Source organism: Carassius gibelio, chromosome A22, assembly GCF_023724105.1.
Source record: "Carassius gibelio isolate Cgi1373 ecotype wild population from Czech Republic chromosome A22, carGib1.2-hapl.c, whole genome shotgun sequence".
Lineage (NCBI taxonomy): Eukaryota > Metazoa > Chordata > Actinopteri > Cypriniformes > Cyprinidae > Carassius > Carassius gibelio.
In genome coordinates this window covers 10,883,343-10,909,375 of record NC_068392.1, presented here as the reverse complement: position 1 = coordinate 10,909,375, position 26,033 = coordinate 10,883,343, and the positions used below count along the sequence as shown (strand labels likewise).

The window sequence follows — 26,033 nt, the reverse complement described above, 5'->3', positions numbered from 1 at the left end:
AAAAAAAAAAGATATTTGTAAAATATTTAAAGAGACCTTTTGGCCTTGTCTCTAAGGTACCCATATCACACACAGGTAAGTGTGGCATTCTCACAAGTCAACCCTCTTATTTAAAGGTGCCGGTCATATAATTAGAATATCATCAAAAAGTTTATTTATTTCACTAATTCCATTCAAAAAGGGAAACATGTATATTATATTAATTTATTATACACAGACTGATATATTTCAAATGTTTATTTTAATTTTGATGTTTATAACTGACAACTAAGGAAAATCCGAAATTCAGTATCTCAATAAAGGTTCAATATTGAAGACATCTGGTGCCACACTCTAACCAGCTAATTAACTCAAAACACCTGGAAAGCCTTTAAATGGTCTCTCAGTCTATTTCTGTAGGCTACACAATCATGGGGAAGACTGCTGACTTGACAGTTGTCTAAAAGACGACCACTGAAACCTTGCACAAGGAGGGCAAGACACAAAAGGTCATTGCAAAAGAGGCTGGCTGTTCACAGAACTCTGTGTCCAAGCACATTAATAGAGAGGCCAAGGGAAGGATAAGATGTGGTAGAAAAAAAGTGTACAAGCAATAGGGATAACCACACCCTGGAGAGGATTGTGAAACAAAGCCCATTCAAAAATGTGGGGGAGATTCACAAAGAGTGGACTGCAGCTGGAGTCAGTGCTTCAAGAACCACTATAAAAGAGACATATGCAGGACATGGGTTTCAGCTGTCGCATTCCTTGTGTCAAGCCACTCTTCAACAACAGACAGCATCAAAAGCGTCTCGCTTCAAAAAGGACTGGACTGCTGCTGAGTGGTCCAAAGTTATGTACTCTGATGAAAGTAAATTTTGCATTTCCTTTGGAAATCAGGGTCCCAGAGTCTGGAGGAAGAGAGTAGAGGCACACAATCCACGTTGCTTGAGGTCCAGTGTAAAGTTTCCACAGTCAGTGATGGTTTCTGGTGCCATGTCATCTGCTGGTGTTGGTCCACTGTGTTTTCTGAGGTTCATGATCAACGCAGCTGTATACCAGGAAGTTTTAGAGCACGTCATGTTTCCTGCTGCTGACCAACTTTATGGAGATGTGTATTACATTTTCAAACAGGACTTGGCACCAGTACCTGGTTGAAGGACCATGGTATCCCTGATAGAAAATCTATGGGGTATTGTAAAGAGGAAGATGCGATATGCCAGACCCAACAATGCAGAAGAGCTGAAGGCCACTATCAGAGCAATCTGGTCTCTCAAAACACCTGAGCAGTGCCACAGACTGATCGACTCCATGCAACGCCACATTGCTGCAGTAATTCAGGCAAAAGGAGCCCCAAGTATTGAGTGCTGTACATGCTCATACTTTTCATTTTTATACATTTCGGTTGGCCAAGATTTCTAAAAATCTTTTCTTTGGATTGGTCTTAAGTAATATAAAAATTTTCTGAGATACTGAATTTGGTATTTTCCTTAGTTCTCAGTTATAAGCATCAAAATGAAAAGAAATAAACATTTGAAATATATCAGTCTGTGTGTAATGAATGAATATAATATACAAGTTTCACTTTTTGAATGGAATTAGTGAAATCAACTTTTTGATGATATTCTAATTATATGACCAGCACCTGTACATATAAACAAAAAGAAAATGAGTGTAATCGTATTACAAAATGACAGTGGTTTTGATGTCTAGATGATGTTGTAGATCAAGTCGCCTGTGACCAGATACTTTGTACTAAACGGTCTATGAATAAACTAAAAAAGAGAAGTGTTGTGTTTCACATTCTCACCAAAGACGCAAGATCTCTATCAATGCAATATTAATATGCTTTTACTGATTATAGAGTTCAGAACTCTGTGCAAATCCAGATAATGATCAGTGCAGGCATTGTTCTGTGTTTTCAAAGTCTTTTGCATTGTGTTTCCATTTTTAATATGCACTGCAATTTTGTATTTTGCGATTGATGGATTTGTTTTTGGAAGTACTGAATCATTATTACGCCTACAAAATGTCTAGTAGTGTTGCAGTCTGGAAAATTCATCTTCATGGTATAATTTAGCACTTTTGCTAACCTATGATGTCATTGCACAAAGCCATCTCACATGTCAGGCTGTGACTCAAACTGAAAGAAAAATGTGTGATTGATGAAACAAGACTGTCATTAAGGAAGGATTTTTAAGAATGTGGTGTATAATATTTTTTAGCAATCATTTCTTCTGTTAAGAGTTGGTACAGCTAGGCTATGTCAGTGGATAAAATATAACAATGCCACTGTTTATATTTTTGGTGAATGACAGAAAAGAGGAGACAATTAGTTTGATTAATGAATCAAGAAGAGTTAATAATCACAGAAGGATGTTGAAAAATGCGGTGTATATTTCTTAAAGCAACCTTAAGGCTACTTATGTTAGTGTTGATATAGCTAGGCTAAGTTTCTTTAAACCAGTCTGTGGATACAATATGTTGTTTATAGAAACCTTTGCAATATGTAGCCTAAGTTACATATTATTGATAATGAGATATTACATATCATTTGGTAGTAAAACAAAGTACTACACGTTTTATTGGTTCAAAGGCGAGTCGGATTTATTTTATACATCATTTGCAACTTCTTTTTATCACTTAATTAGAAGAACCAGACATTAAAGCGTGTCCCATCAGATAATAAAAAGTTGTACACACACTTGTTGTCTTCATGCTCACTTGAACACTTGGGCCAAATACAGGAAATACGTCATATAAGTAGTCAAGTGTAAAGACCGCAAGTGTAGGTATTTGGACAATAAGTGTGCAGCACTAGTCCTCAAAAGAAGACAAACTAAATAATTAAATTTCACTGTAAATATTTTGTTTTCAAACATGGTTTATGCCATTTAATGTACATTTTTTCACGCTGATGTGAGTAAGTAAAACGTCATGAGCGAACTGAGGCGCCAGCAGACTTTTTTCGGGATCTTCAGGAAGAGATTGGAGTTGTATTTACCTTATTTTTAACACAAGCCTCTTATACGAAAAATCAACAGATAAAAAAATTGGACCAGTCAGGCTAATTTAAAAAAGTGTCGGGGGCGTGTGTTTGCGTTCGGTTCTGCTTGAGCGTTAGTGGAACCAGGCGGCAAGGAAGTCGACCGGAAGTTGAAGTCGGCCGCGTGCCGCCATCTTGTAGCAGAACTTCACTTGCGTTAGCATCCCATTGACTCCCATTCATTTTGGCGTCACTTTGACAGCTAATAACTTTACATCTGAGGCGTTTAAAGACTCCGTTTGTACATTATTTATTTCTAAAGATACACGACAATGTATAAAGGGCTCCATTACCTTCTTTGTTACATTATGGCCCCGTAGAAACAGTTTTTGTAAAAATAGGCTAACGATTGCGTCATAACCACTCGACTCTCTATCGCACAGTAGAGAAATTACTGTACAGACAGGAGGAGAAGCTCGCAGGCAATTATCTTAATATGGCGTACTGCCGTTACATTTTAAAATACTATACAAAATAATTAATCAGAATACTTACTCCTGCTCACTCATGACAAAGAACTCCCCGCTTAAGCTCGACGTCTCTGTAAGATTAACGATGGCAGTTTGCACGCACAGCTACTAGAAGATTTACATCTGTCAGACAGGTTGCTGACGTCGTCAAGCTTCGTTTGAGTCTGCGCGTCAGAAACGGAAGTGCTAAAAAACACTAAAAATGGGCTTCACTTGTCTCAATTTAGTTCCAATGGGGTCGCTGTGTCCATTTCTTTTACTGTCTATGAGTGGGATGCGGCTCCATTTAGCTCTCTACTGCGCAGACTCTGGGCCCAAATCAGCACAATATGGCCGCGCCCTAATGGGACAATGACTTCAATTTTCACTATAGCCGTTTCTCAATATGGGTACTTGTCTGTACTTGTGTTCTTGTGGACTTGAGAAATATCATCAGTTGCTGCCCAAGTACTGTTCCAAGTCAAAGTTCACATCTAGCAAACTCCAGTTCAAATCCCCGGATGTGTTCTTGATTACCGAGGATGCATGGAGAGGTGACTTGTGCGGACTTGAAACGAGCCATAACCCAGAGTTCAGTTCGAACCAGGTTCGCATCAATGGCGGAGGAGAAAACTCACAACTGTAAGTAATACATTTTGAAATACTGTTACAATTGATTTACACCTTTCAACCATTTTTCCCGCTTTTTTATTTAAATTGTAGCCGAGTGGGTTTATTGCTAGATTTTTCTTAATGAAAAGAGGCAGTTGTTTGCACATATTTTATTTTAAACGACGTAAATATAATCACAGTAGTAATGTTATCTGAACCACATATTAATATGTTTAATAGTTTTTTAAAATAAAAAAAGAGGCAGTTGTTTAATATTATATTCAATTTCATTATAAATATAAAGGGAAAATAGAGTAGGTACATATTAGTTTTTTAATACTAATATATTTAATATATTGAAAATAAAAAAGAAGTTAATTCAAGTAAAGCATGCAGGCCTATTGCATGCTGAGTGACGCTATCAAGTACGCTGCCGTTCCATTTGTAGAATGACTGGACTCGCATCCTCCCGTCCTCAAGAGTTCATTCTTCTGAGTCAAACTTGGCAAGTCCAAACTCGGAAGGATGGAAGTCCGACTCCGCGAACTTATACATGCATGACGCACACCCCAATTTCATTGATTACATAAGGGCACCAACTACTCAATGCATGAACATTTTATTTTTACACCACAAATCATGCAGAGTCATGCCAACCAGACACTGAGAGACACAGTGCATCATTGTGTCGTTTGTGCTGGGATTCAGTATTTTGCACTTACATTGTAGTAATAGAGAGTGTTGACTGAAATATGTATAAATAAAATTTTTGTTTTTGGAGAATCATAATATCTCTTATATGTTGTATTTGAGCAGGACAAGAATGCACTTTGGTGACATAAAAAAAATTCCCATCATTATGAGTCTTTTCCATCATGTTTGATGTGCTTGCGGATCGCAAGCATTTCCTAATTTTACTTCAGACTTTTTGTTAGTCTTTTGTTATATTTTTATACTATCATCATTTGTAAAGTGTATATATATATATGTATATATATATATATATATATATATATATATATATATATATATATATATATATATATATATATGCATACAGTTTCCGAAGTGAGGAGGGAATATTACTATATTTCTTAGTTTTCTGTTTCAGTTATGATTCTGTATGTAATGACACTTGCAAACTCGCACTGTGCCGTGAATCGGTCAGTTTCAAGACTAAAAGACTGAAAACAGACGTTTTCTCATGCTGAGAGTAAAAGCAGATGTATATGTGTGAGAAAATACCATATATGGTGTTAAAAATGTTCGGACCATTTCATGCAATTTACTGTTGCTATCAGGAACTTTATTGTTTTTTATTTTTATTTTTTTGCGGAAGGATAGTATTTAACAAACTCGGTTCAAAATAGTACAATTTCACTATATATATATATATATATATATATATTTTTTTTTTTTTTATTGTGTGGTATCCGTTTTATAAAAGCAATAAGGTACTTGAGGCCTTGCTGTATTGTGAATAAATCATAGTTGAAGAGAATATTGCAGTAACACCCTTCAGTCATGATTTATTCATGATACAGCACGGCCTCTCATACCTTATTGTTTACATATATAGCTTAGCGATCAATGTTAAAAATATTTGACTGCAAAATGATGAGACTGACCAGTCAGAATCCGAATTTATAAAGCTGTATAATGTAATTTGTTTAGATTAGCAAGTCTGTTAGCTTGTAGCTTCTGCTAGCACCATAGGAACTACCAGAAGTAGCCTAAGATAGATTTTCAACAATGATAAATACAAGAAAACAACTAGATCTTGCACTAGAGGATGTGGTTTTCAGCTGTATAAGACAAAGACAATATACTTTTAACTTCCTATTTCTTCGCTGTACTTCTCTCCCTGAATCTCTCAGGTGGTTAAAGCAGGAAAAAGAAGAAATTAAGAACTTTTAACAGTATAAAGTGAGTGTGAAATGTAAACTAATCCAGTTGTGAACAACAAAAATGCTAAACGCTAAAAGCAACATTGTTTTAAAGAAGCAGTTTCATAGTTATACAAGATTTATTTGCGTTAATCTTGTTATGCAAGTCAGTGAATAACTCGCTTGCCTTTAGTGACTATAGCGAATTGTTGCTCGGTCTTTTCACTTTCTGCAGTGTGTTTGCGGTGTATGCGTTGTAGACATCACAACTGATCATGAACGGTGACTAATAAGTGCTGAGAAACCCCCACTCCACCTTTCCCACTACTTGCCACTGAAACTTTGTTTGCAGCCCCCTTTCACACTTACAAACCACAGCAGCCCCGTGGAATCCTTCAACCGGTCACCAGAAGCAAGCAGCACAACTCACACACTTGGCCAGCCTCACAGCCGTGAGCGAAGGAGAAAACTCAATCAAGATAAAAATAATACTCACTGCATATTATAAAAATGATTTCTGCATCCTGTGTGACTGAACTGTGCGATGTTGCGAATAATAAAGTCAAAAAGCTTAGATTTTCATTTGCAGTTTATTGTAAAAATGAAAAAAAAAATTATCTGAAGAACTTAATAAGGCTAGACAAAAGATTGTAATAAAGGTGAATCTTTAAAACAAGACAGTTATTATATATATATATATATATATATATATATATATATATATATATATATATATATATACATGTAATTTAAGTTCTCATGTAGATTAGCTGTTAGCATATGACCCTGGCAACATCACGATCACAGGCTCAGTAATAAATGACAGAGTGTACCTGGGATGTACATTGCAAAAATGTGTGTACTAAATGCATACATGCAAACACAAAGAAATAAAAGTAAAATTACATGATCACTTTTTATTTTTTTCTTTGTTTGTTTTTTGCCAGCAATCCATTATGATTGCATTAAAAAAAAGGATCGTAGATTTGATGATAAAGGAAAGACTTAAAGTAAATAATTTTCAGCTAATCGGTAATTCTGCTTTTGTCTGTAATTCAATACATACGTATTTCAGTAAATAACTGTGTAGCTGAAATTGCATGTAAGCAAAACGTGAATTACATTCTGTAAACTGTATATCTAAATGAAATTGAGTTAGTCAATAACACAAGTTTAAATACAGTCAGTTTCAGATTTAATTTGTATCACAGCTAATGGTTTGTCAGCAGTTATTGTTGCTAACATGTTAACACAGGCACACATTTGTCTTCAAGCATTTAGCAAGAATTTAGGATGTCTATTGCTAAGTCTATTAAACAATTATTGAATGCAAGTCGCCCTTCAGATTCTTATAACCAAGTTCAAATGAGTCCCATTACTATCAAAATGGAAGTCACATAAAAGTACTAACAAGCAGCCTCCACCAGTCCGATCAAAGGATTTGAGAATTATCTTCTTATCCGCTTCTTTCAGACTCTGAGGCATGGTGAATTTCCCTAAAATTTCATTTGGTTTCATTTGCATGCATCTGATTGGTTGTTAGACCTCTCAGAAACATACATTCACATTTTGAGAGAAACTTCAGAGAGATGCCATCAGTATCAGTTTACAATGTGCTTTGAATTATAATACATAAAATAATGTATTATTTTTCATTTTTTTCCCCATTTTTAATTAATGCTGCTTTGAAATATCAAAACGAACAATTTGTGTAGCTCAAAACAGTAATTCAATGTATTTGTAATGGATTTGAATCCTGGGGAAGACATGGACTGATAAAATGTATAATTTGAATGTGATGTAAGTTGCTTAAAGCATCTGTCAAATGTGTAAATGTCAGTCTAACATTAGAGGCCCAATTAAATCAGACATAGGTTAAATTCTGAAGTAAACAAGAAGGTGGCATTTCTTTAGATCGAACGGCGGATCATGAGTCTAGCAACACCGAGGTTCAATTTCCAGGGAATGCATGAATGATAAAATGTATACATTGGATGCAAAGTCACTTTGGATAAAAGCATCTGCCAAATACATAAATATAAATACCTACATTTAAATATACATTACAAATGCAAGAAGTGACTGAAATATAGAGAAGTGTCTGTATAAATTATGGCAGAGTGAATGACCAACTTCGGTCAATTCCTTTTTCCATTCCTATTTCTATTCCTAAAATATTGTTCTCCTTCTTTCACCCCCTACGTTCCTGTCTATATGAAAGATAAAAAAAAATTTGTAAACACACGTGCGTCATTACCCCAAATCAAGTTTGCCACCTTCCACCTCAATGATGGAAATATTGACTCTTTAAAATGTATTGTGGAAACTTTATCTGAATGTGTGACCTTTTGATCAAAGAAACGTATATATATTTTTTTATCATGATGGTTTGCAACACACTTCCTGGAATATAGCCAATGTTCGATTATCAATAATGAGTAGGATGACTCATAACTACGGAGTTATTTTAGTCCAGAGCTTGATTTCAGTCTGAGATGTATGTTGGATTTGGCGACGCAGATTTAGCTCTGTTATCTTTGCGCTGGGAGTTTTGCGTCTTCAGTCTTAGTTTATGGGGCAGGGCAGTGCTGGAATCTGCTGGCACCTGCTGCTCACCCTCTTCGTCCGACAAGATCCTCTGATTCCGAGGCTGGAGCAGGGGCCGTCCTGCCCAAGATGCTGCTGCTGGGGTGAGGCATGGAGGAAAGGGTAAAGGTGCAGCTGTAGAAGAATGGAGACTGGGAAAGTCTAGGTGATATGGGTGATTTCTTCGTATGGCCATAGGATGCGTAGGCAGGAATGCCGACCCGGGGTGGGTGCCAAGACAGACGGGTGCTTGTTGGTTCCCCGATAGATTGGAAGGCTCTCTGTCTTGCTGTCTACTCCAGTAGAGGTCTTTGTCTGGGCCAGAAACCAAAGGTTGTGGCACCAAAGTGTGAAGCTGAGATAAAGCCCTTTGAGATGGGGAATAGGGTATCCCAGGGTTAAGCAAACCGTATCGAAGCTTCAGAGCCAACAGCTCGGCTCGCAGACGAGCGTTTTCCTCATTCAACGAAACCAATCGTGTCTCCATAACATAGTCACTGACCCTTCGTTTCTCTCGCGAGCGCTTTGCCGCTTCATTGTTCTTGCGGCGTTTCTCCCAGTAGCTCGCATCTTTCTTGTCATCAGGTATAAATTCCCGTTTGCGACGCAATCCCAGACCTCTCGGAGAGATCTCTTCAGCTTCTCCCTCAGGTTCCCAAATCACCTGTGAGAAAGCGGACTCCATTTTCACCAGGTGTGACTTTTCGGGTTGGTACTGCACTAGATGCACCTGTTCTCTTTCTGTGTGTGGAGTTACTCAGATGTTAGTGCCTCTTCTCAGTCATGCTGTCATCAGGAGCTTTACCTACAACAAAAGAGCAAAGTTATTTCCTTTCAAGGTGGTCGTGTTGTTTCATTCGTGTGTCAGATTTCACCGAGCAGTCATCAGTGCGAACTATAAGAAGTTATGAGTGTCATATCAAAGCAGTTTCTACTGAACATGTTGACTGTTGCATGCTAGAGACCAGCTTGTTTACAGGTGCTTCATGTCTGAACCTAAAAGTCTGTAATGGTCTAGTCATTAGGGGTGTAGATGAGGTAATGCATAAAAAAATCCCCTTGTGGTGACCGTTGTTGTTGTTGCTGTTGCAGTCGCGCTAGTCAGTCGATCGACCAAATACACAACTGTTCTGCTAACTAATATTAAAATATTAAGGTTCAGCTCTCTGCCTATAAGCAATTGCCAATACTGTTGATACTTAAAAATGCTTTAACAATGCTAATAGCACAGTCTCTTGGAAGTGACTATCAAGTGTTGATCTACGTTGGGGGAGTGTGAAGCATCCTGGATATGAATGCGACCACCAGGGTGATTCAGACAGGGTGGGAACCGAATTCTTCCTACCGGTGGTTCCAAAAACCCCCACACTGTCTGATGGGCCGTCATTTTGTGGGTTACCGGTGGAAGAATGTTTGATTGTGAAGGGCAGAGAGAGATCTAGTGAGACCAAATGCTAAGCTTACAACTGTATAGACCTACTTCCCCTCTGATGTCATTGACCCATTGTGTTCTGTCTCTAACCTGACACTACAACTGATAATTCTAGTTTCCTTTCCAGACAAAAGGTCAGATAAAACATAATTTCCTTCCACACAATCATACTGGTCTTATATGTTAGTTTCTAAAGAGCATAAGAAAAATTAAACCTGCTGATAGATGATTATACAGTATTGAGTCACATTGACAAATGTCTGAAATCCACTGCATTAGACAGAAACCCTTAAATGTGAAATTTAATTAGTGTATTGATGATTTATTTAGTAGCGTGAAATCTATTTTTTTGTGAGTAGTTTAAATTAAAACTAGTTTTTGTGCCACTTCACTGCAAATGACACTTCTTTTGATATCTCATTTTCATGAGATATACTCTGTGAGATATACTATGGTTTTAATTTTAGATACCTAAAATAGCCCTGCTGCTATATTGCAAAATTCTGTATCCACTCTATCTACCCAATGCATATGATCAAAATCTCAACAGTAGCATCAGGGTACACACAGATCTTCTAGTTGTGCGCAACTTGCAGCTTGTACATCTAACCCTACGCTCACTGTGGTTTCTTTTTTTCTCTCTTCAGAACCTATCTCCAAGTTAACAGAGTGTGTAGGTTTCAGTGTAGGCTAACCACATCCTGTTCATCCCTTTCTTTTTATTTGTTCTGCCTTTTTATGAGCTGGAAATCTGAGCTTAGAGCGTGACAGAGAGGTGCGTGTATATTTACCACAGAGCAGACTGTTAGGCCAATCCATGAGCCTATGAAATGTGTGTTTGTTGAACACAGTGCAAGAAAAGCATGGTCTTGGTGTGGAGGGGATGAATTGTGGATGCTCGCTCAAACCACAGCTATGAGACCACGCCTGCAATGCGGCACTATGCTGACCGCTGTTAGCGTGTGTGTTTGTGTGCAGTAACTTCACTTTAATGTACAAATAGTTTAAAAAAGATAAACTAGATTTGCATTTCTAGTTAGAAAAGCACAGCATTGTCGTGTTACACATAAAAATAAATATAGATATAGACCTGTAGATATAGATTTATGCCGCGTTTCCACCGAAATTGCTCGGAACATTAGTACCAGGAACTAACCCCCCCCCCAGACCCATTGCTTTCAGCGTTTCCACCACGGTCTAAAGTACCGACAAGATTAGGGAAATAGTCTGGTGACGTAGGTTTGTGTGCGTTTCTAAATACCAAGCACGCAGATTTGTACTTGATTCCTCGGTAGTTCATACCACTGCCTCCTTTCGTTTTCATTTAAACATAATAACCGCTGCAAAAAATTTACTTAGTTCAGGGAAATGTGCATATATACAGCCATTACAATGAAACAAAATACTATATCAATTTGCCTTTTTTTATTTTCATTTTAACACGTAGATAAATTGAATACAGACCCAAGATTACCTGTTAGATTTACCCAAAACGAATGACATTTTCTAAAATTACATTTCATGACACAATAACAGTAATATTTTGAAAATGATCCGAATAAATGGTGGTTGAAACCACAATGCTGCGTGAACTCAACCAATCAGGATGTTTAGCGCTCAAGTCCCGCCCACGAAAGTTCCGGAACTTTGAAAAAGTACTACCTCGCCAGCAGGAACTTTCTGAGAGGCATTTCTTTACCCAGAACTTTATTTAGTTCCTGGTTCCTGGTTCCTGCGGTGGAAACACACCGAGTACCGGCCCGAAGTCCCTAGTTCCTGGGTAAAGTTCCTGCGGTGGAAACGTTGCTTTATTAGCAAATAAACAAGATAGTCTTGAGTCTTGTTGAGTCAAGTCTGATTTCTGAAGGACCCATCCCTTAAATGTCATGTAAAAAATAGGTCTTGAATTCATTGCAGCTTTCTTTGGCCAAGGCCCACCCATGAGGTCGTTTGACCGACATGTCAAACAACCAATCACAGCTCGTTTCGTTCAGCAGCACATTTCGGGGCGTGCAAATGTCGCCACAATAACAGACCAGTGTGTAAAACCCTCGGATGTATTTTAAAGATTATATGCCGCAAACTTTAAATATTTCACATACTTTTGAAAACCCGGTGTTTAGTTGATCCTGATAAAGGCTCGTTGTCACAGTTGTGAACACTATGGCTTTTTTTCTTTTGTGAGGGAGTTCATCTTTGTTTCCAAGATGGAACGTTAAAGAACGCAATGGGAGAAAGTCTAATGGCAACATGGCAGAATAAGTCCTGCTTTCTAAATAAAAGAGCCAATTGACAGTTTGGTAAAGTGATCATGTCGCTGCAGCTGCCGTTAGAAGTTCTGGTTGCTAGTCAGTGTTCAGACGCGTGTTTAGGACTTTATGTATAAGTAGGGAGACCAAACATGCCATTTTCCCATGACATGTCCTGGCCAGGATTTCTATATTGCCTAAAATATCCAGGTTTTGGCTTTGTTTGCATTGCCCAGACCAATTGTTGTATGACAAAGTAACAAGAGCAGATGTCTTCTTGTGCTTTTGAATCGCTCTCACAGTACTTTGATGTCATACACCAATAGGTATTCTCTGTGCTGCTTCAAGTCCAACACTAATATGTACACATATTTGCAACACTTTGATCGTTCCCTGTAGACCCCACCTTCTCATGCACCACGATGGTCGATTACATACAATGTCTGCATGTTATTGGTCAAACGATCATTATGCAAAATCAACACACTTTCCTTAAAAGGGACTTTGTTTGTACTCTCAAAATCATGCAATCTTTAAGTGGTTTTATTTTTCGTGGTGAGGGTTGTCTATTGTTGGGATCATGTGATCAGCTAAATCTTTTTTTGTTTTACCTTGGTAACCCCTCATTATTGAGTTTTTCACTGGCTGTATAATTGAATCATGGTTAGCTGAATAGCACATAAAATGCCTGTATACCTTAGCTTTTGCATTATGCTTCCTCCACACCACTAGGTGTCACTATAAGGTTGAGTTCAAAACATATAAATTCAAGACAAGTTCGTCTTAAGTTTAAACCAATCTTTAAATAGATGCAAGAATTGGTCCAAAAAAAGGTATCCAGCACTGCAGGTATGATATATTTTTGTTGGCCAAAACCCAGAAACGAGTTCGCATTTAGCCCTTCCAATTCCATCATGCTTAACTCAATGTTTTTTTTTTTTGGTTAATTACCTGAAATAAGGACTGTGGTGAACACAACCTCAATATATTTTCACATTTTATTGAATGACTTAAAATATATTTACTTTTTGAAGCTTTCACTTGTCTTAAAAAAGGCAGGTTGCTAACAAGTGGCTAAATAGGACTACAATACAAAACATAAACACCATTTGGACAGCTAAATTCATCTACTCACTTTCACAGCTCTTTGGTAACTATTCTGACTCAAACTTTCAAGGATATTATATTGTGGGTTGGACTTTAAATGCTAAACATTGTTTATATGTAGCTATCATACTATGCTTCAGAATGCTGCATAATCCTATGGACACTGATCCTTGATACGTAAACTCCGTTTTACCCCTGGCCATTTCATGTTTTCCCATTGATGAATGGAATTGTTGCACCTGTTACCCATATAACTAGTGTTAGCCTGCAAACAGGGTCTTTTTTTTTTTAAACAATTGTGTGGGCAATAGTGGTATGCTAACCACAGTGACATGTGGCTCTGCTCCAAGACTAACCTTCTCTTTATCAGTCAACGTTTCTTAGTGATGTGTCAAAATAAAAGACTTTAAGGTGTCAATATGTAAATGGGGTGGTGGGGTATTAGCTTTGCAGTTTGAATGTTGCTCACATGATACTTTTGACATCGGCAGCTTTGCTGCTGTCCTGTAAACACATAGCATGAAGTTCTCACCTTTTGTTTCCGATATTTGGTTTGGTTTCATCACTATAGCTCTGCTGATTCCCTCTAAGACATTTGTTTATGATTATAGTAGTTGGTAATACTACCTATTATATTCAGCCTGTCACTGGAATGTGAAACTGTTGTGCATTTGACATAAGTTGCTAACTTGCGGATTGGCATTTTTCGACTTAATCTCTCTGTTGCTAATTGTCTAACCGATTTTGAAACCATTGCTGGGAGAATGTGCATTTGTTTTAGGCATCGCTGGCTAATTGTGAGAGGTTTCTGTTGTCTCCCAGCCTGCTAATGTGGACATGCGCTCATAGGATATGCTAGCAGTTTAGTTGTGGTGATGGTGACATGCTGTGTAGCTAAATATACCTTGAGCCTGCTTTGTTGCTGTGCCACAAATATACACATACATGCATACACAAAGAGAAAGTCAAAAGAAGTTGTTCACAAGCTTTTCCTCTTCCTGTGTTGGGTAGGCTATGCAATGAACAGAAGTTAATCAGAAAACCAGAAAAGCTCTTGAAATACAATATGCCTCACAGTGTAGCTTGCATAAACATAAAAACATAATAATCTCTCTCTCTTTCTCTCCGTTTACACAGTATATATCCTAAGCCTATCACAGACTACTCAATTGTGTCATTGACTTCCTCCAAATAGTATAATCCTATTGGGGCATGTTGTCACAAAACCTTTTTTTCCAGGAAACATCAGTGTTTTTATGTTTTAATGGGTCTCAAACAGTGTTAATTTTGTCAGCAAATTCGGATTTAGTCTTAGTCTTAGTCTTTTGAATAACACACCATTTAGTTTTAGTCACATTTTAGTCATCTGAAATGTTTTAGTCTTAGTCTAGTTTTAGTCGACTAAATATCATAAGAGTTTTAGTCTTAGTCTAGTCTTAAGTCTTTTAGTCTTAGTCTAGTTTTTTTTTAGTAGAACAAAGTCAACTTAGTTGACTTGACTAAATGTTTCCATCAGTCCGTTATGGAATGGTATTTATAAAATAAACATAAGGCCTGCTCTCAATGAAAAATATACATGCTCTCTGAAAAAGATATGCATTCGTCCTGAATGATATGCAATGCATATGACATTCTTTCAAGATGAAGTACAGTATTATTGAAATAGACAACCACCTATATTATATTTGTATTGTATGTTCATTCTATTTCTTTATTTGTGCTATTTACACAAAGTTAACATTTTTTTTAAGTTTGTTTTTGTTCATTTAAAATAGCACTGCATAGTCTTTACTCTAAAATAAAATACACAATCAAACCAAAATGTATTCAGACACCTTCAACGTTTCTTACAATATCACAGTTTATTTGCTGTAGTTTAGAAATTGGTAATAAAATATGACAATAACTCTGGGTTAAACTGTGTCAGAAAAACAAATTCATCTTGATAATGTCGGATGCAATGCTTAATTTGGTTCAGTCTGTGGTGTGAAAAGGTTGCATTAGCAATTAAAGAAAGAAACACTTAAGCAAAACATGCTCAGGTCCCTAATGATTTTTTTTTTTTTTTTTAGTCACTAGTAAAACAATATAATCTATTCTATCTGATTTTTGGATTGACTTTGGATAAATTCTTGTTAAAACTACAAAGTAATTCAATCAAGAGCAGTGAGTGATTTACTTTCATTTTCATACATTAAAGACACTGACAGCAGAGCTAGTAAATTAGGCGTGGTCACTTTAAGAGACAAATGCATCCATTATAAAGATACGCATCCGATTTCTTTCCAACTCTTTACTTTCACTGAAGACATAACTACAGACTTTTTCGAACACACTTTCCAACACGGGTATTTCGACATATTTAGTATGTATTTGTTGTCGGTACAAAAGCAAGAAGACTTTGAGACGCGTCTCTGCTTGCTCCCTGAACACCAGAACACCGCGCTGCTGAATTGAGCTCTTTCACTTTTCACTCTTTTTCTTATGTTTATTTAAAATGCGATTTGTATTTGTTCGTTCAGGTGCAGGAGGACGCAAACGTCCTGAAGGAGAGCTCGGTTCAGTGTTGCGGGAGTAACCAGCTGCTCAGTTCAACTTTCCCGCATTGCGGGGCTGAAGCCAACTTGATGTGTTGAATGCTCGGGTCGGAGCACGTTATAAAACGTATTCTTAAAATACACATTTCTGTTTTAATAAATGCTCATATTAAAACATAGCATTACACATAACTAGGTACAAAAATAATCAGTGATACACTTACGCTTTTTAAAATGGCTCGGCATATTCTGCATAGATCAACCTACCCTCAAAGATTCGCTCTGATTGGATCTCTTCTCAATTCGTCCCTCCCATATATTTTCGTCTCATTTTTATTCGTTGACTAACATGTCAGTTACATTTCGTCACGTTTTTCGTCATCATATCTGACTTTTTATTTAGTTTTTATTTAGTTTTCGTCCGTGAAAAAGGTTAGTTGACGAATATTTTTCGTCATAGTCTTCGTCAACGAAATTAACACTGGTCTCAAATACCGCTTTCGATTACTGTAGCGGTATGGTGGTCTCAAGGCCCCCAGAGGCCTCAGTCAGACCTGCACCTGCTGCTTACTGATGCTCTAAGTTTAGATGGTGCTTTTCAGTAACAAACTCTTAAACTTCTCCTTTTTAACTGCATATCTGTTGGTTTCTGTCCTCAACACCTGCTGCTCTGTACATCTTCGTTTCCTGGTCTATAGTTTTTAAAATGATTTTTGACGAGACGCTCAGATGTTTTCATAGAAAATAACGACTACTTGTATTTATTTTTATTATACGTTTTTCCTTGAAATAATTCAGCTGTATTGCATATGTGCAATATTAATTTATTCCAGTTTTATATATTTTTAAAAAAAAAATTACCAATCAATAGTGTGAGGACCAAAAGTCTAAGACTACGTTGAAAATCTGGGATTCAAAATCAAATTTAAACCTGGAAACATTTTAGGTTTTCTTTAAAAACATATGATCACCAAGTTTTATACAAACTTGTGAAGTTCATGCATGGTTATGCTTGCAATATAATTTTGACTTTTTAACCAATACTTGTTTGATGGGAATAGCAAATAAATATCTTTAGCATGAGACACACAGAAAAAGATGGCATAATTTTAAGCCGCACTTACATCAGAGATGCCATTTGCGACTTTTAACATATTTTTCAGCATTTTTTTTTTATCTAATCTTCCCTTGAAATCTTTTAGATCATCAGGACACCACACACGCTTTCAAAATTACCCACATGCACCACCCTCTCAAGATCCTTCGCTCACATTTGAAGCTTTCAAAAGCTAAAATCCTCAATATTTGGATATATTCTGCAAGGAAATTAACATTTCCAGATGCAATTAGAAATCTTATATACACTTTTGTATGACAATAAGGCCAAATACAGCTGCTTTAAATATTGAATGTTACATGATATGAAATATATCTATTGCATTCGACCCTATTTAAAGGTTTATATATGCAAAATTGACCACATTAACCTAAAATCAGACCACTTCATGTGTACTGATTTATATAATATACGTGTTTCATTCTGACGTCTGGAAATCTGATGCTTGCAATGGCAGTAAACCAAAGGTTACATTTGAAATTAGTTTTAGTTACATGTAGATTTTCACTTTGTCTACTGTCTTCAAGTGCCATGAGCTATGAACCCCAATATCTGCATCTCTCAGATTCTATAGAAAGTCAGAAAGTGAAAGGAAGTTTCTTATTTTTCGTAATTAAATCACCTTTTCATAAGTATGTTCAAAGCTGACCACTGATGGACACACAAAAGTCCCCGGCTCTTACCTTCACAGCTTCTGAGAGTTCCTGAAGCCTTGTCGGGTCACCCAGCGTTGACATCACCAAGGATGCTCCACATTACTGGAACCAGCCGGCTCTCCACACTTCAAACACTTGTCTTGTCTGTGTGTGACCAGAGTGTCTCACCTGCCTCGCAGCGCTGATTAAACGCCCTCCTCTCTGACTCGTGGCTTCTCTTTGGTGTGAAGTGTGATTAAAAGTTAGAGGCTGCCTGTTCACCTCTTTATGAGATCAGCCCACAAGCCCCTGTCTGTGTCTACTTCTTTTAACACAAAGCCGGTGGGTCTACACCATGGCCCACATGTCCCTCACATACGTGTATCAGTGGGTGTGAGTGCATTTATGAAAAAAAAAGATCAGATATGGAAGACCACTCTTACTGATTGTTCTGATAAGCATTTCTGAAGGAGAGAAAACTAATCTGCTCTCACCCTTGACTAGGTCCTTGCTGTTCAACTACAACTTCAGCCATTAACTAGTGTAATGTAGGCTCTAAATGTAGGGATCACAGAAGTCTGTGCTGTTTTGAAAAGACATAAAATCCTTGATCACCTTCAAAATAGGCACTCATTCCCAATGATGTAACCAGCATAATCTCATTTAATATTAAATAATGGTCACTTAATATGGATTTTCAGTGACGGATTTTGAAGTTTTTCATCTGTTCATGTGATTACTGTCACGTCATTGCTAGCTCCTCCTTTCAGATTAATAACTACATAAATGTGTCATAATTCTGTTTTGCTTTGCTCTATTTATATATATATATATATATATATATATATATATATATATATATATATATAATTATTATTATTTTTTTTTTGTGATGTTACCACGTATGTAATAAAAAAATGCTTATTTCCTCAATAATTAGAACATAACACACAAGTAGTTTTTGTCAAATGGCTAGTGTGAAGGGTTGTGTCTAGTGTGACATTCACGCGAAGCCTATATTATTGACAAGGACAGCGCGCCCCCTATTGGTTATTCTTGAAACTGTCAGCATTTTATTCATCTGGATTTTAATAGGTTTAAAACAAATACTATATATATATATATATATATATATTTTTTTTTTTTTTACCGATCAATAAGAGATTGCAGTTACGAATACGGAAGCGCATATGTAAATAGGCCTACATAAAATACCGTTCTCAAAATATCTACTGGCTAAAGTTAAATATTGATTAATTATTTTAGACACTTATTATAAAATGTGTGTGTACACGACAGAAGGCATATTATTTTCAGGTAAGGACGACGCTACATCGACTGCTCTTAGAGTGTGTGGTTTAGCCTTAGAATATACAGTTTGTACAGTATAAAAGCCATTACGCCAATGGGATGTCCCCACTTTTCACAAAAACTAACGTGTGTGTGTGTGTGTGTGACTGTGAGAGTGGGAGTGGGAGTGTGAGAGTGTTTGCTTCAATCGGCTCTGTTGGTACTTATTTGCGTATAAACTTTATTAAACATTAATCCTAAATAAGTATAGTGGTGTCTGTATCTAAATCTCACTGTGTTAGTTGCGATGTCTTTAATGCTAGGTAATGCTAACATTTTTTATGTTCTCCGTTAGCTTTATACCTAATGATCGCCCAGTTATCAGTAGGGTATTGTTTTATTTGATCTTAAAGCATATCTGTAGCTATAATATAAAATGGAGACATTTGTAATGCAATTTTATGGTTCCTCAGATCGCCACATTGGTTTGGAGATCATCTGGGCTTTATTTCAAATAGGCCATTTTTTGAAGAAACAATATATTACATATCCATGGACGGAGAGATTCATTGATCACACTGTAGAGGCACCTTCAAAATGGTGCTCAGAAGTTCTCCAACAGTTCTTGCCATTGTTTCGATCTGAGTAACTTAAGTTTCCATTGTCATAATGAAAAAAAAAGACTTGCAATTAAATTGTATACAGTACTGTTGAGCTGAACGGGTCTATTTACACCTCTAAATTGGCCTTTATTCTACTTGGCACACTTGAATACATGTACATCCACACACCAGAAGTGTGAACATGTGTGGTTTGACATGCCTGAGTTCAATCAGATATCAGACAAATTTACCCCAGCCTGAAACATCTTCATTGTGATTATGTTCCATATTTAACCATGAGCACTTTAATCATTTACTTTAAAACTAGCCCATTTGTATAAGTAGGGAATAATTTAACTAACTACACAACAACTAGCATGATTGTTTTCATTACACATTTTATGTATAAAATAATCTGAAGCAGTTGGATTCCAGTGATTTAAGCTAATTAAATTTTGTAGTTTTGTTGTTACTTTGTATGTGTGTGTGTGTGTCTGTGTGTGTGTGTGTGTGTTGCAGCAGCCACGTAACTCTTTTTTTTCTTATTCTTCTGTTTTTCCTTTACGTGGAACATTGTGAATGCATAACGGTTTTCAATGTTTTAGAACTGGTATTTCACACAGGCAAGGTGAATACCAATAATAATTTCCATTAGATCAATGATGTGCATGTGATATATATATATATATATAGTGTGGATTCCCAAACTTGAATAAGATTTATATATTAGCAAATAAGGGAAATGAGAGTAAAAATGATAAAAATGATGAGCTACTTTTATTGCAAGTGGCCACATATTTGCAAAATAATTTCTTTTGTATTCTCCAAGTCATGGTTTATCTCTCACTTTCTAGGCCTTGCACATCACTACATTAAGCATAGCTAATATATTAAAGAAAAAGTTCACCCCTGTTGTTTCCTGGGTACTCTTTCTTTAGTGGAACACAAGTTTGAAGAACTATTTTTGTCAATAGAATGAAAAGTCAGTGAGGTCCAAAACCAACAATGGACCCCAATTACTTTTACTGAATGGACAAAAAAACCCACAAAAATATGTGTGTCCTACAAATGAACAAAAGTCATACATCTTTGGAGCAACATGATGGTGAGTAAATCTACAGTTCATTTTTGGGTGAACGATCCCTTTTAGCAGGTTACTATCACAATGTAAAACTGTTCAGGCAGCATTATTGTTGGCTAAGAGTTCTCCGGGCAAAAGATTCTTCTGAGCTGTCCTGAGATCTCAGCAGACAGCATGCAGTACCTGCTGTTGAAGTTCCAGAGGGACCTTACGCCATTATGAGAGCCGTCTGTGTCTCGTAGTGACATAGGGAAGGACAGTGGCCAGCTGGGATGAAGGGGAGATGGACGCAAAGAAGACGAGCCCCAAGGTAACATCTGGTTGCTGTGTTGGGTGGCAGACTGGCTCAATCCAGGCAGCGGCTGAGGAGGGGGTGGTGAGGCTGCAGATGCTCTCGGGGATGGAAACCGTTGTGGGTGTCTTGGTGGGTCGTTGCTGGAAGTGACCTGTGAGTGAGATGCTGCGTCTGCCTCTACTGGGTTAGCATTGTTTTCCAAATGGCTAATCTGTGATGGTAGGTTGGCACTTTTAGGAGGCACTCTTAGGGGCGAGATGAATGGAGATGAGCCATGCCAAGAGTGGTACAGCTCTGGAGCTTCTGCTGGAAGAGGAGCAGTACCAGGAGGCAAACCCCACATGGAAGGCTTGAGATGGGATGAAATGGGATAGTTGAAGGGCACAGTGGGTTGATTGACATCCAAACTTCGCCCATTCCCCATGTGATACTGCAAACTCAACACCTCGGCCCGGAGCTGGGCATTCTCCTCGCTCAGTGCCAGAAGTTGTCCCTCCAGCATGAAGTCGTTGATTCGCCGCTTCTCTCTGGAACGCTTGGCGGCCTCGTTGTTCTTCTTCCGTTTCACCCAATACGACGCGTCCTTTTTCTCAGTGGGAGTCATCTCACGTTTACGTCGTCTATTGGGTAACAGCGGATTGCGGTATGACTGGAGGTGGAACAGTCGCTGTGCCAGAACGGATGAGCCGGTGAGTGGAAGAAGCCTTCTTAAGCTTTCAGGGTTGTCTTTGCTTGTCGTGATCTCTCCCGTGGAGGAGGGGAGACAAGAGTCTGCTAGTTGCTTGGGACTTTTCATGGTACTCATTGTTCTGGAAAGATAAAGAACTTGATGATCTGAAGACCCCAGTGTCAAAATGTAAAAAATAAATAAATTCACTTTTAGGCTTGAGAACTGCAGTGATTGTCTATTTTTCATCTTTCTTCTTAAATTCTATTCACATGAGAATTTAAGAAGAATGATGCAAAAGCTCAGGATTTTTCCTCTTGCATGTTATAAGACGCCTGCACTATTAAATGCAACAAATTCATTACCACTTATTAGTGCTCATAGTGCAGTTTCCTGTCAAAATGAGGGTAAAAATAGACATGAGACAATGACATGTCAGCCTAACAAGGAAATGTAGTGGGCAAATCCTAATTTTAAATGTGTAAAATGATATAGTTTGCAAGAAATGTGACATGCTCAGTTAAAGATGATGTTTGATTGGATCTAATGCATCCAACGCTGGCTGATAAGATACATTTTTGAGGTCAACGATGAATCAAGATCTTAGTTTTTCACTTGCTAAAAGCAAGACGATTTGAAGGTTGTGACAACATTGCAGGTGCAAAATTGACTTAACGTCAAATGGTGGCTTTTTTTTCTCTTCTCTCCGAAAGCAATATGTTTGGTATATATGAAAACTGCCACAGTTTCTTGCAACAATTCAGATATATCTATCTAGAATTAAGTTAAGTTATTTAATGAATTTGATACTTTTAATCCGCACACAGAATACTAAATACTAACTTTACAAACTGAGGACAACCAGTGCAAGGAAAATTTGCTTTACCTTACCTTTTGGCGCTGTCACAGGAATGATAATTGAAAGTGTTGATGGATTAAAGGACATCAGCTTAAAACTAAATATCCTTGGCTGGAAACATGCAAAGAAGCTCTCTCAACCAATGGCAATCAAGGTGGCACATGTGATATGCACACATATGCCTATTGCATGAAAGGAGCTGTCGTAGGTGAGGACCACATCTTCCTTCCTCAGATATGGAGGCGGAGACTCGCAAACAAGTATCTCAAACCAGTGGTTTAAGTTATGACTCACTTTTTTGTTTGTTCTACTTTTTAAAAGAATGAATAAAAGAAATTAGTCCTAGCACACTCAGCATCTTGATGTTTTGTTTTCATTTTTGTTTACGCTTCGTCTTCCATCGAGTTTCGTTCTTTTGCTTGGATCTAAACCTTTTTTTAATTAAATTTCACATCCCATGCATTCTTTTTTATATAGAATTTATTTATTGACATTTTATTTAGACATTTATTTTAATGTCATGCCTGCTGTAAGAGCCAAAATTAGCACATTATTTAGACTAGCCAAACATACAGCACTGAGGCCTGTCAATTTGGTTGTATCTTCACATTGAGGTCAGAAATTGTACTGGATTTTTTCCAGTACTAATTCAAATAGCATATGCCGGTATGGTCACATGTGTATCATTAAGTTTTATTTATTATATTCTGCTTTAATTTGTACTTAACTATGATTAACATATGCCAAATGCAAACAGCATCATTTCTCATAATTATTCATCATTTCCTAGCCAACCTAATTCCTTTAGAAAGTGTGTCAATCGACCAATTATAAGAAGTTGAAGCACAGTAAACACTGAAACGTGGTTAAGATCATGTAAAACAAACTCTCAGTTGAGGTTAAAAAGTATACATTAACCCTAACCCTAACCCTAACAGTGACTTGCATGAAAAAAAAAGAAAAGTTTTTGTGTTCTAGATAATGACTATATAATCTTTGTCGCAGTGAAACCTAATGCAGGTGCGCAACTTAATGAAGCTTGACTTTTGACAGGTCCGCTACTAACCAAAAATTAGCTAAAATCTTGACCATTAAATGCGTACTGCAGGAAAAATGTAATCTGATGAATGCGACATTGATGCATTGCCTTAATTACACTCGTAAGAGTTAATCAGTAATGCGGTGCATCACTTGTGGTTACAAAACTCTGGTTTGAAGAATTAGCCACACTTGACATTTCAAGGTAAAAATGGGCCAAGAATTGTTGGCTAACAAACACAAGATGTTGTTGGGGTGTATAACTGGTGTTGGATCATATATCTCAGGCTTGGGTTCTTAGTGGTCGCGAAGAGTGTTGGTGGGGCGGCGTACCTGTTGATGTTTACCGGTTGACTCATCGAATAGCTGTTGGATCCCACTGTGATTTTTTTTCTTCTTCTTCTACTTGGTGACTCATAACGAAACCTCAAAGCTCCACAGAACTCAAATGCTTCAACGTGGGACATAACCTGTAATTCAGATGTACTGTTTTGTTTACCGCAGACAGCCCCCTCATGCGCATTGCTCTCACACGCATGCACAGAATTCAAGCTTAAGCAGGTGTAATCAATCCTATTGCATTTGTTTAACGTACATAAAACGGCCCATTTTTCAAGTATTCTGCAATCCCATGCGTGAAAGAGGAGGACCACATTGAAGTTTTAACAGGCAGGCCTCACCTTTTGCATACAGTTCAGCTGTGTTGTTTGTCTGTACAGTAACTCCAGTCACCCCGTGTTTCTTTCTCAAGTGAATTCAAACCACTTCCTGTCTCTGAGTTGTCAGTGTCTCCACACATCGACCTCATTTTAGCTAGCCCCTCTCCCGTTTTCGACTCGTTTGTCGGAACAGAAACTAAAGCAGCGACTTCAGAGCAGCAGACCGGGGTATACCCCAAAAACCTCATTTATAGCCACCTACTCACTTCCCAGAAAAGAAGTGATTTTGCTGATATTTTACATTAGATGTTGGGTTTTTGGAGCGGCGAGGTCTCAACGTTATTTGTGTGCTTTTTATCCATTAGTGTGTAAACAATCATAATTTAGGGTAAGGTAAGGATCAAGGCAGAATGGATAGAAAGGCCTGGGAAATGTTGATGGTGAGACGATCGGAGGCATTTTGTAAGAAAAGGCATGCAATATAGATGCTTACGTGATAAATTCTGAACCCTCTGAGCTCTATGAATGCTGCAAATCAGCTTATGTAGATTTATGTGTAACAGAGCTTACTGCCATTCAAAAGCTTATTTAGCAACACTTAAGAAACGTATAATCTTGCAAACAATTTATATTTCAAATAAATGCTGTTCTGTTCATCAGAGAATGTTAAAGAAAATATGTATAATTTTTCAGAAAAAGATTAAGCAGCACAACTGTGTTTAACATTAATAAAAACAATAAATATTTATTGAGCAGCATAGCAGAGTATTAGTATAATTTCAAAAGATCATGTGACACTGAAGACTGGAGTAGTGATGTTGAAAATTCAGCTATAGGAATAAATTACGTATATTCGAATAGAAAACAGTTATTTAAAAATCTATTATTTCGCAATATTGCATCGTTTCAGTATTTATGATCAAATAAATGCAGCCTAGGTGAGCTTAAGCCACTTCTTTCAAAAACAAAAAAAAATTCTACATTTTTGAACAGGATCGTTTGACCTTTGACCTCTAAGAGTGATTGAGATAATTTTCAGATTATCTATCAAAACAAAATGCTCAAAGGTTGCATAAGCCATATAAATGTGATACATAATGTCTAAATGATTCTGTAAAACGGTTTCTGTAAATGTGAACATTTATTTTCATTGTTTATTTTATTTTCTCTTAAAAATTCTTAAAAATTATAACATCAAGCTAATTAAAGTCTGAAAATTATGTTGCAACAAGATTGTGTGTGTGTATATATATATATATATATATATATATATATATATATATATACATACACACACACACACACACACACACCTAAAATTACATATTTTGATATTTTGAAGATTTGTGTCCATTAATGTTGAGTTTGCTACATACTTGACTTTTAAACTACTGAAGTCGCATATAAATATACCACACATGTAGTACAATTCCATTTTCTGCTCTCATTAAGACCACATGCATGCATTTGCAATATGCAACCTGCGATTTTGTCTTTTCGTGTAATTAAATATATACTCTTTGTTCTGATTGATTTCAGATCACTATCAAGGTGATGGCTATCAAAAGACCCTTCACTAGGTCTCCATCAGCACCTGTGGAACCGCATGCGACGAGGCTTTCAGAGCAAGATATGAGCACTCGTTGCGGTTTGACAGTCTTGGGGCAACGGTTAAACTGTAATGGAGCATTGCCAATAGCAACCTGGTCAACTGGTCACAATGGCTCTGCAGGTCTTGGTCTCCTCTCATCTTGCAAACCACTCTGCATCTGAGAGAGGCCATGTGTAAAAATAGATGTGCTTGATAGGACTTGAGACGCGTTATCTCACACACACACATGTATGTGCAGTCAAACCTCCTTCATGGCTTCAGTGCTGCCCACCAAGTTGTTATATCCTAAATGCAG

General features: G+C 37.2%; 2 protein-coding genes across 2 annotated transcripts; both read right to left on the bottom strand.

Annotated features, from left to right (window-relative positions):
• Positions 1-6,566: 6,566 nt before the first annotated feature.
• LOC127942429 (nuclear factor interleukin-3-regulated protein) lies at positions 6,567-18,137 on the bottom strand. The gene is made up of 2 exons (XM_052538128.1): positions 17,684-18,137; positions 6,567-9,363 (listed from the first exon to the last, which is right to left on the bottom strand). The coding sequence occupies exon 2, from the start codon at positions 9,241-9,243 to the stop codon at positions 8,458-8,460; it is 786 nt and encodes a 261-aa protein (XP_052394088.1). The 5' UTR covers positions 9,244-9,363; positions 17,684-18,137; the 3' UTR covers positions 6,567-8,457.
• A 2,111-nt stretch (positions 18,138-20,248) lies between these two features.
• On the bottom strand, positions 20,249-22,639 carry LOC127942428 (transcription factor atf-2-like). The gene is made up of 2 exons (XM_052538127.1): positions 22,462-22,639; positions 20,249-21,712 (listed from the first exon to the last, which is right to left on the bottom strand). The coding sequence occupies exon 2, from the start codon at positions 21,706-21,708 to the stop codon at positions 20,725-20,727; it is 984 nt and encodes a 327-aa protein (XP_052394087.1). The 5' UTR covers positions 21,709-21,712; positions 22,462-22,639; the 3' UTR covers positions 20,249-20,724.
• Between the last annotated feature and the right edge of the window lie 3,394 nt (positions 22,640-26,033).

Coding starts and splice junctions, on each gene's coding strand:
- LOC127942429 (XM_052538128.1), bottom strand. CDS start 9,243: ATGGAGTCCGCTTTCTCACAGGTGATTTGGGAACCTGAGGGAGAAGCT.
- LOC127942428 (XM_052538127.1), bottom strand. CDS start 21,708: ATGAGTACCATGAAAAGTCCCAAGCAACTAGCAGACTCTTGTCTCCCC.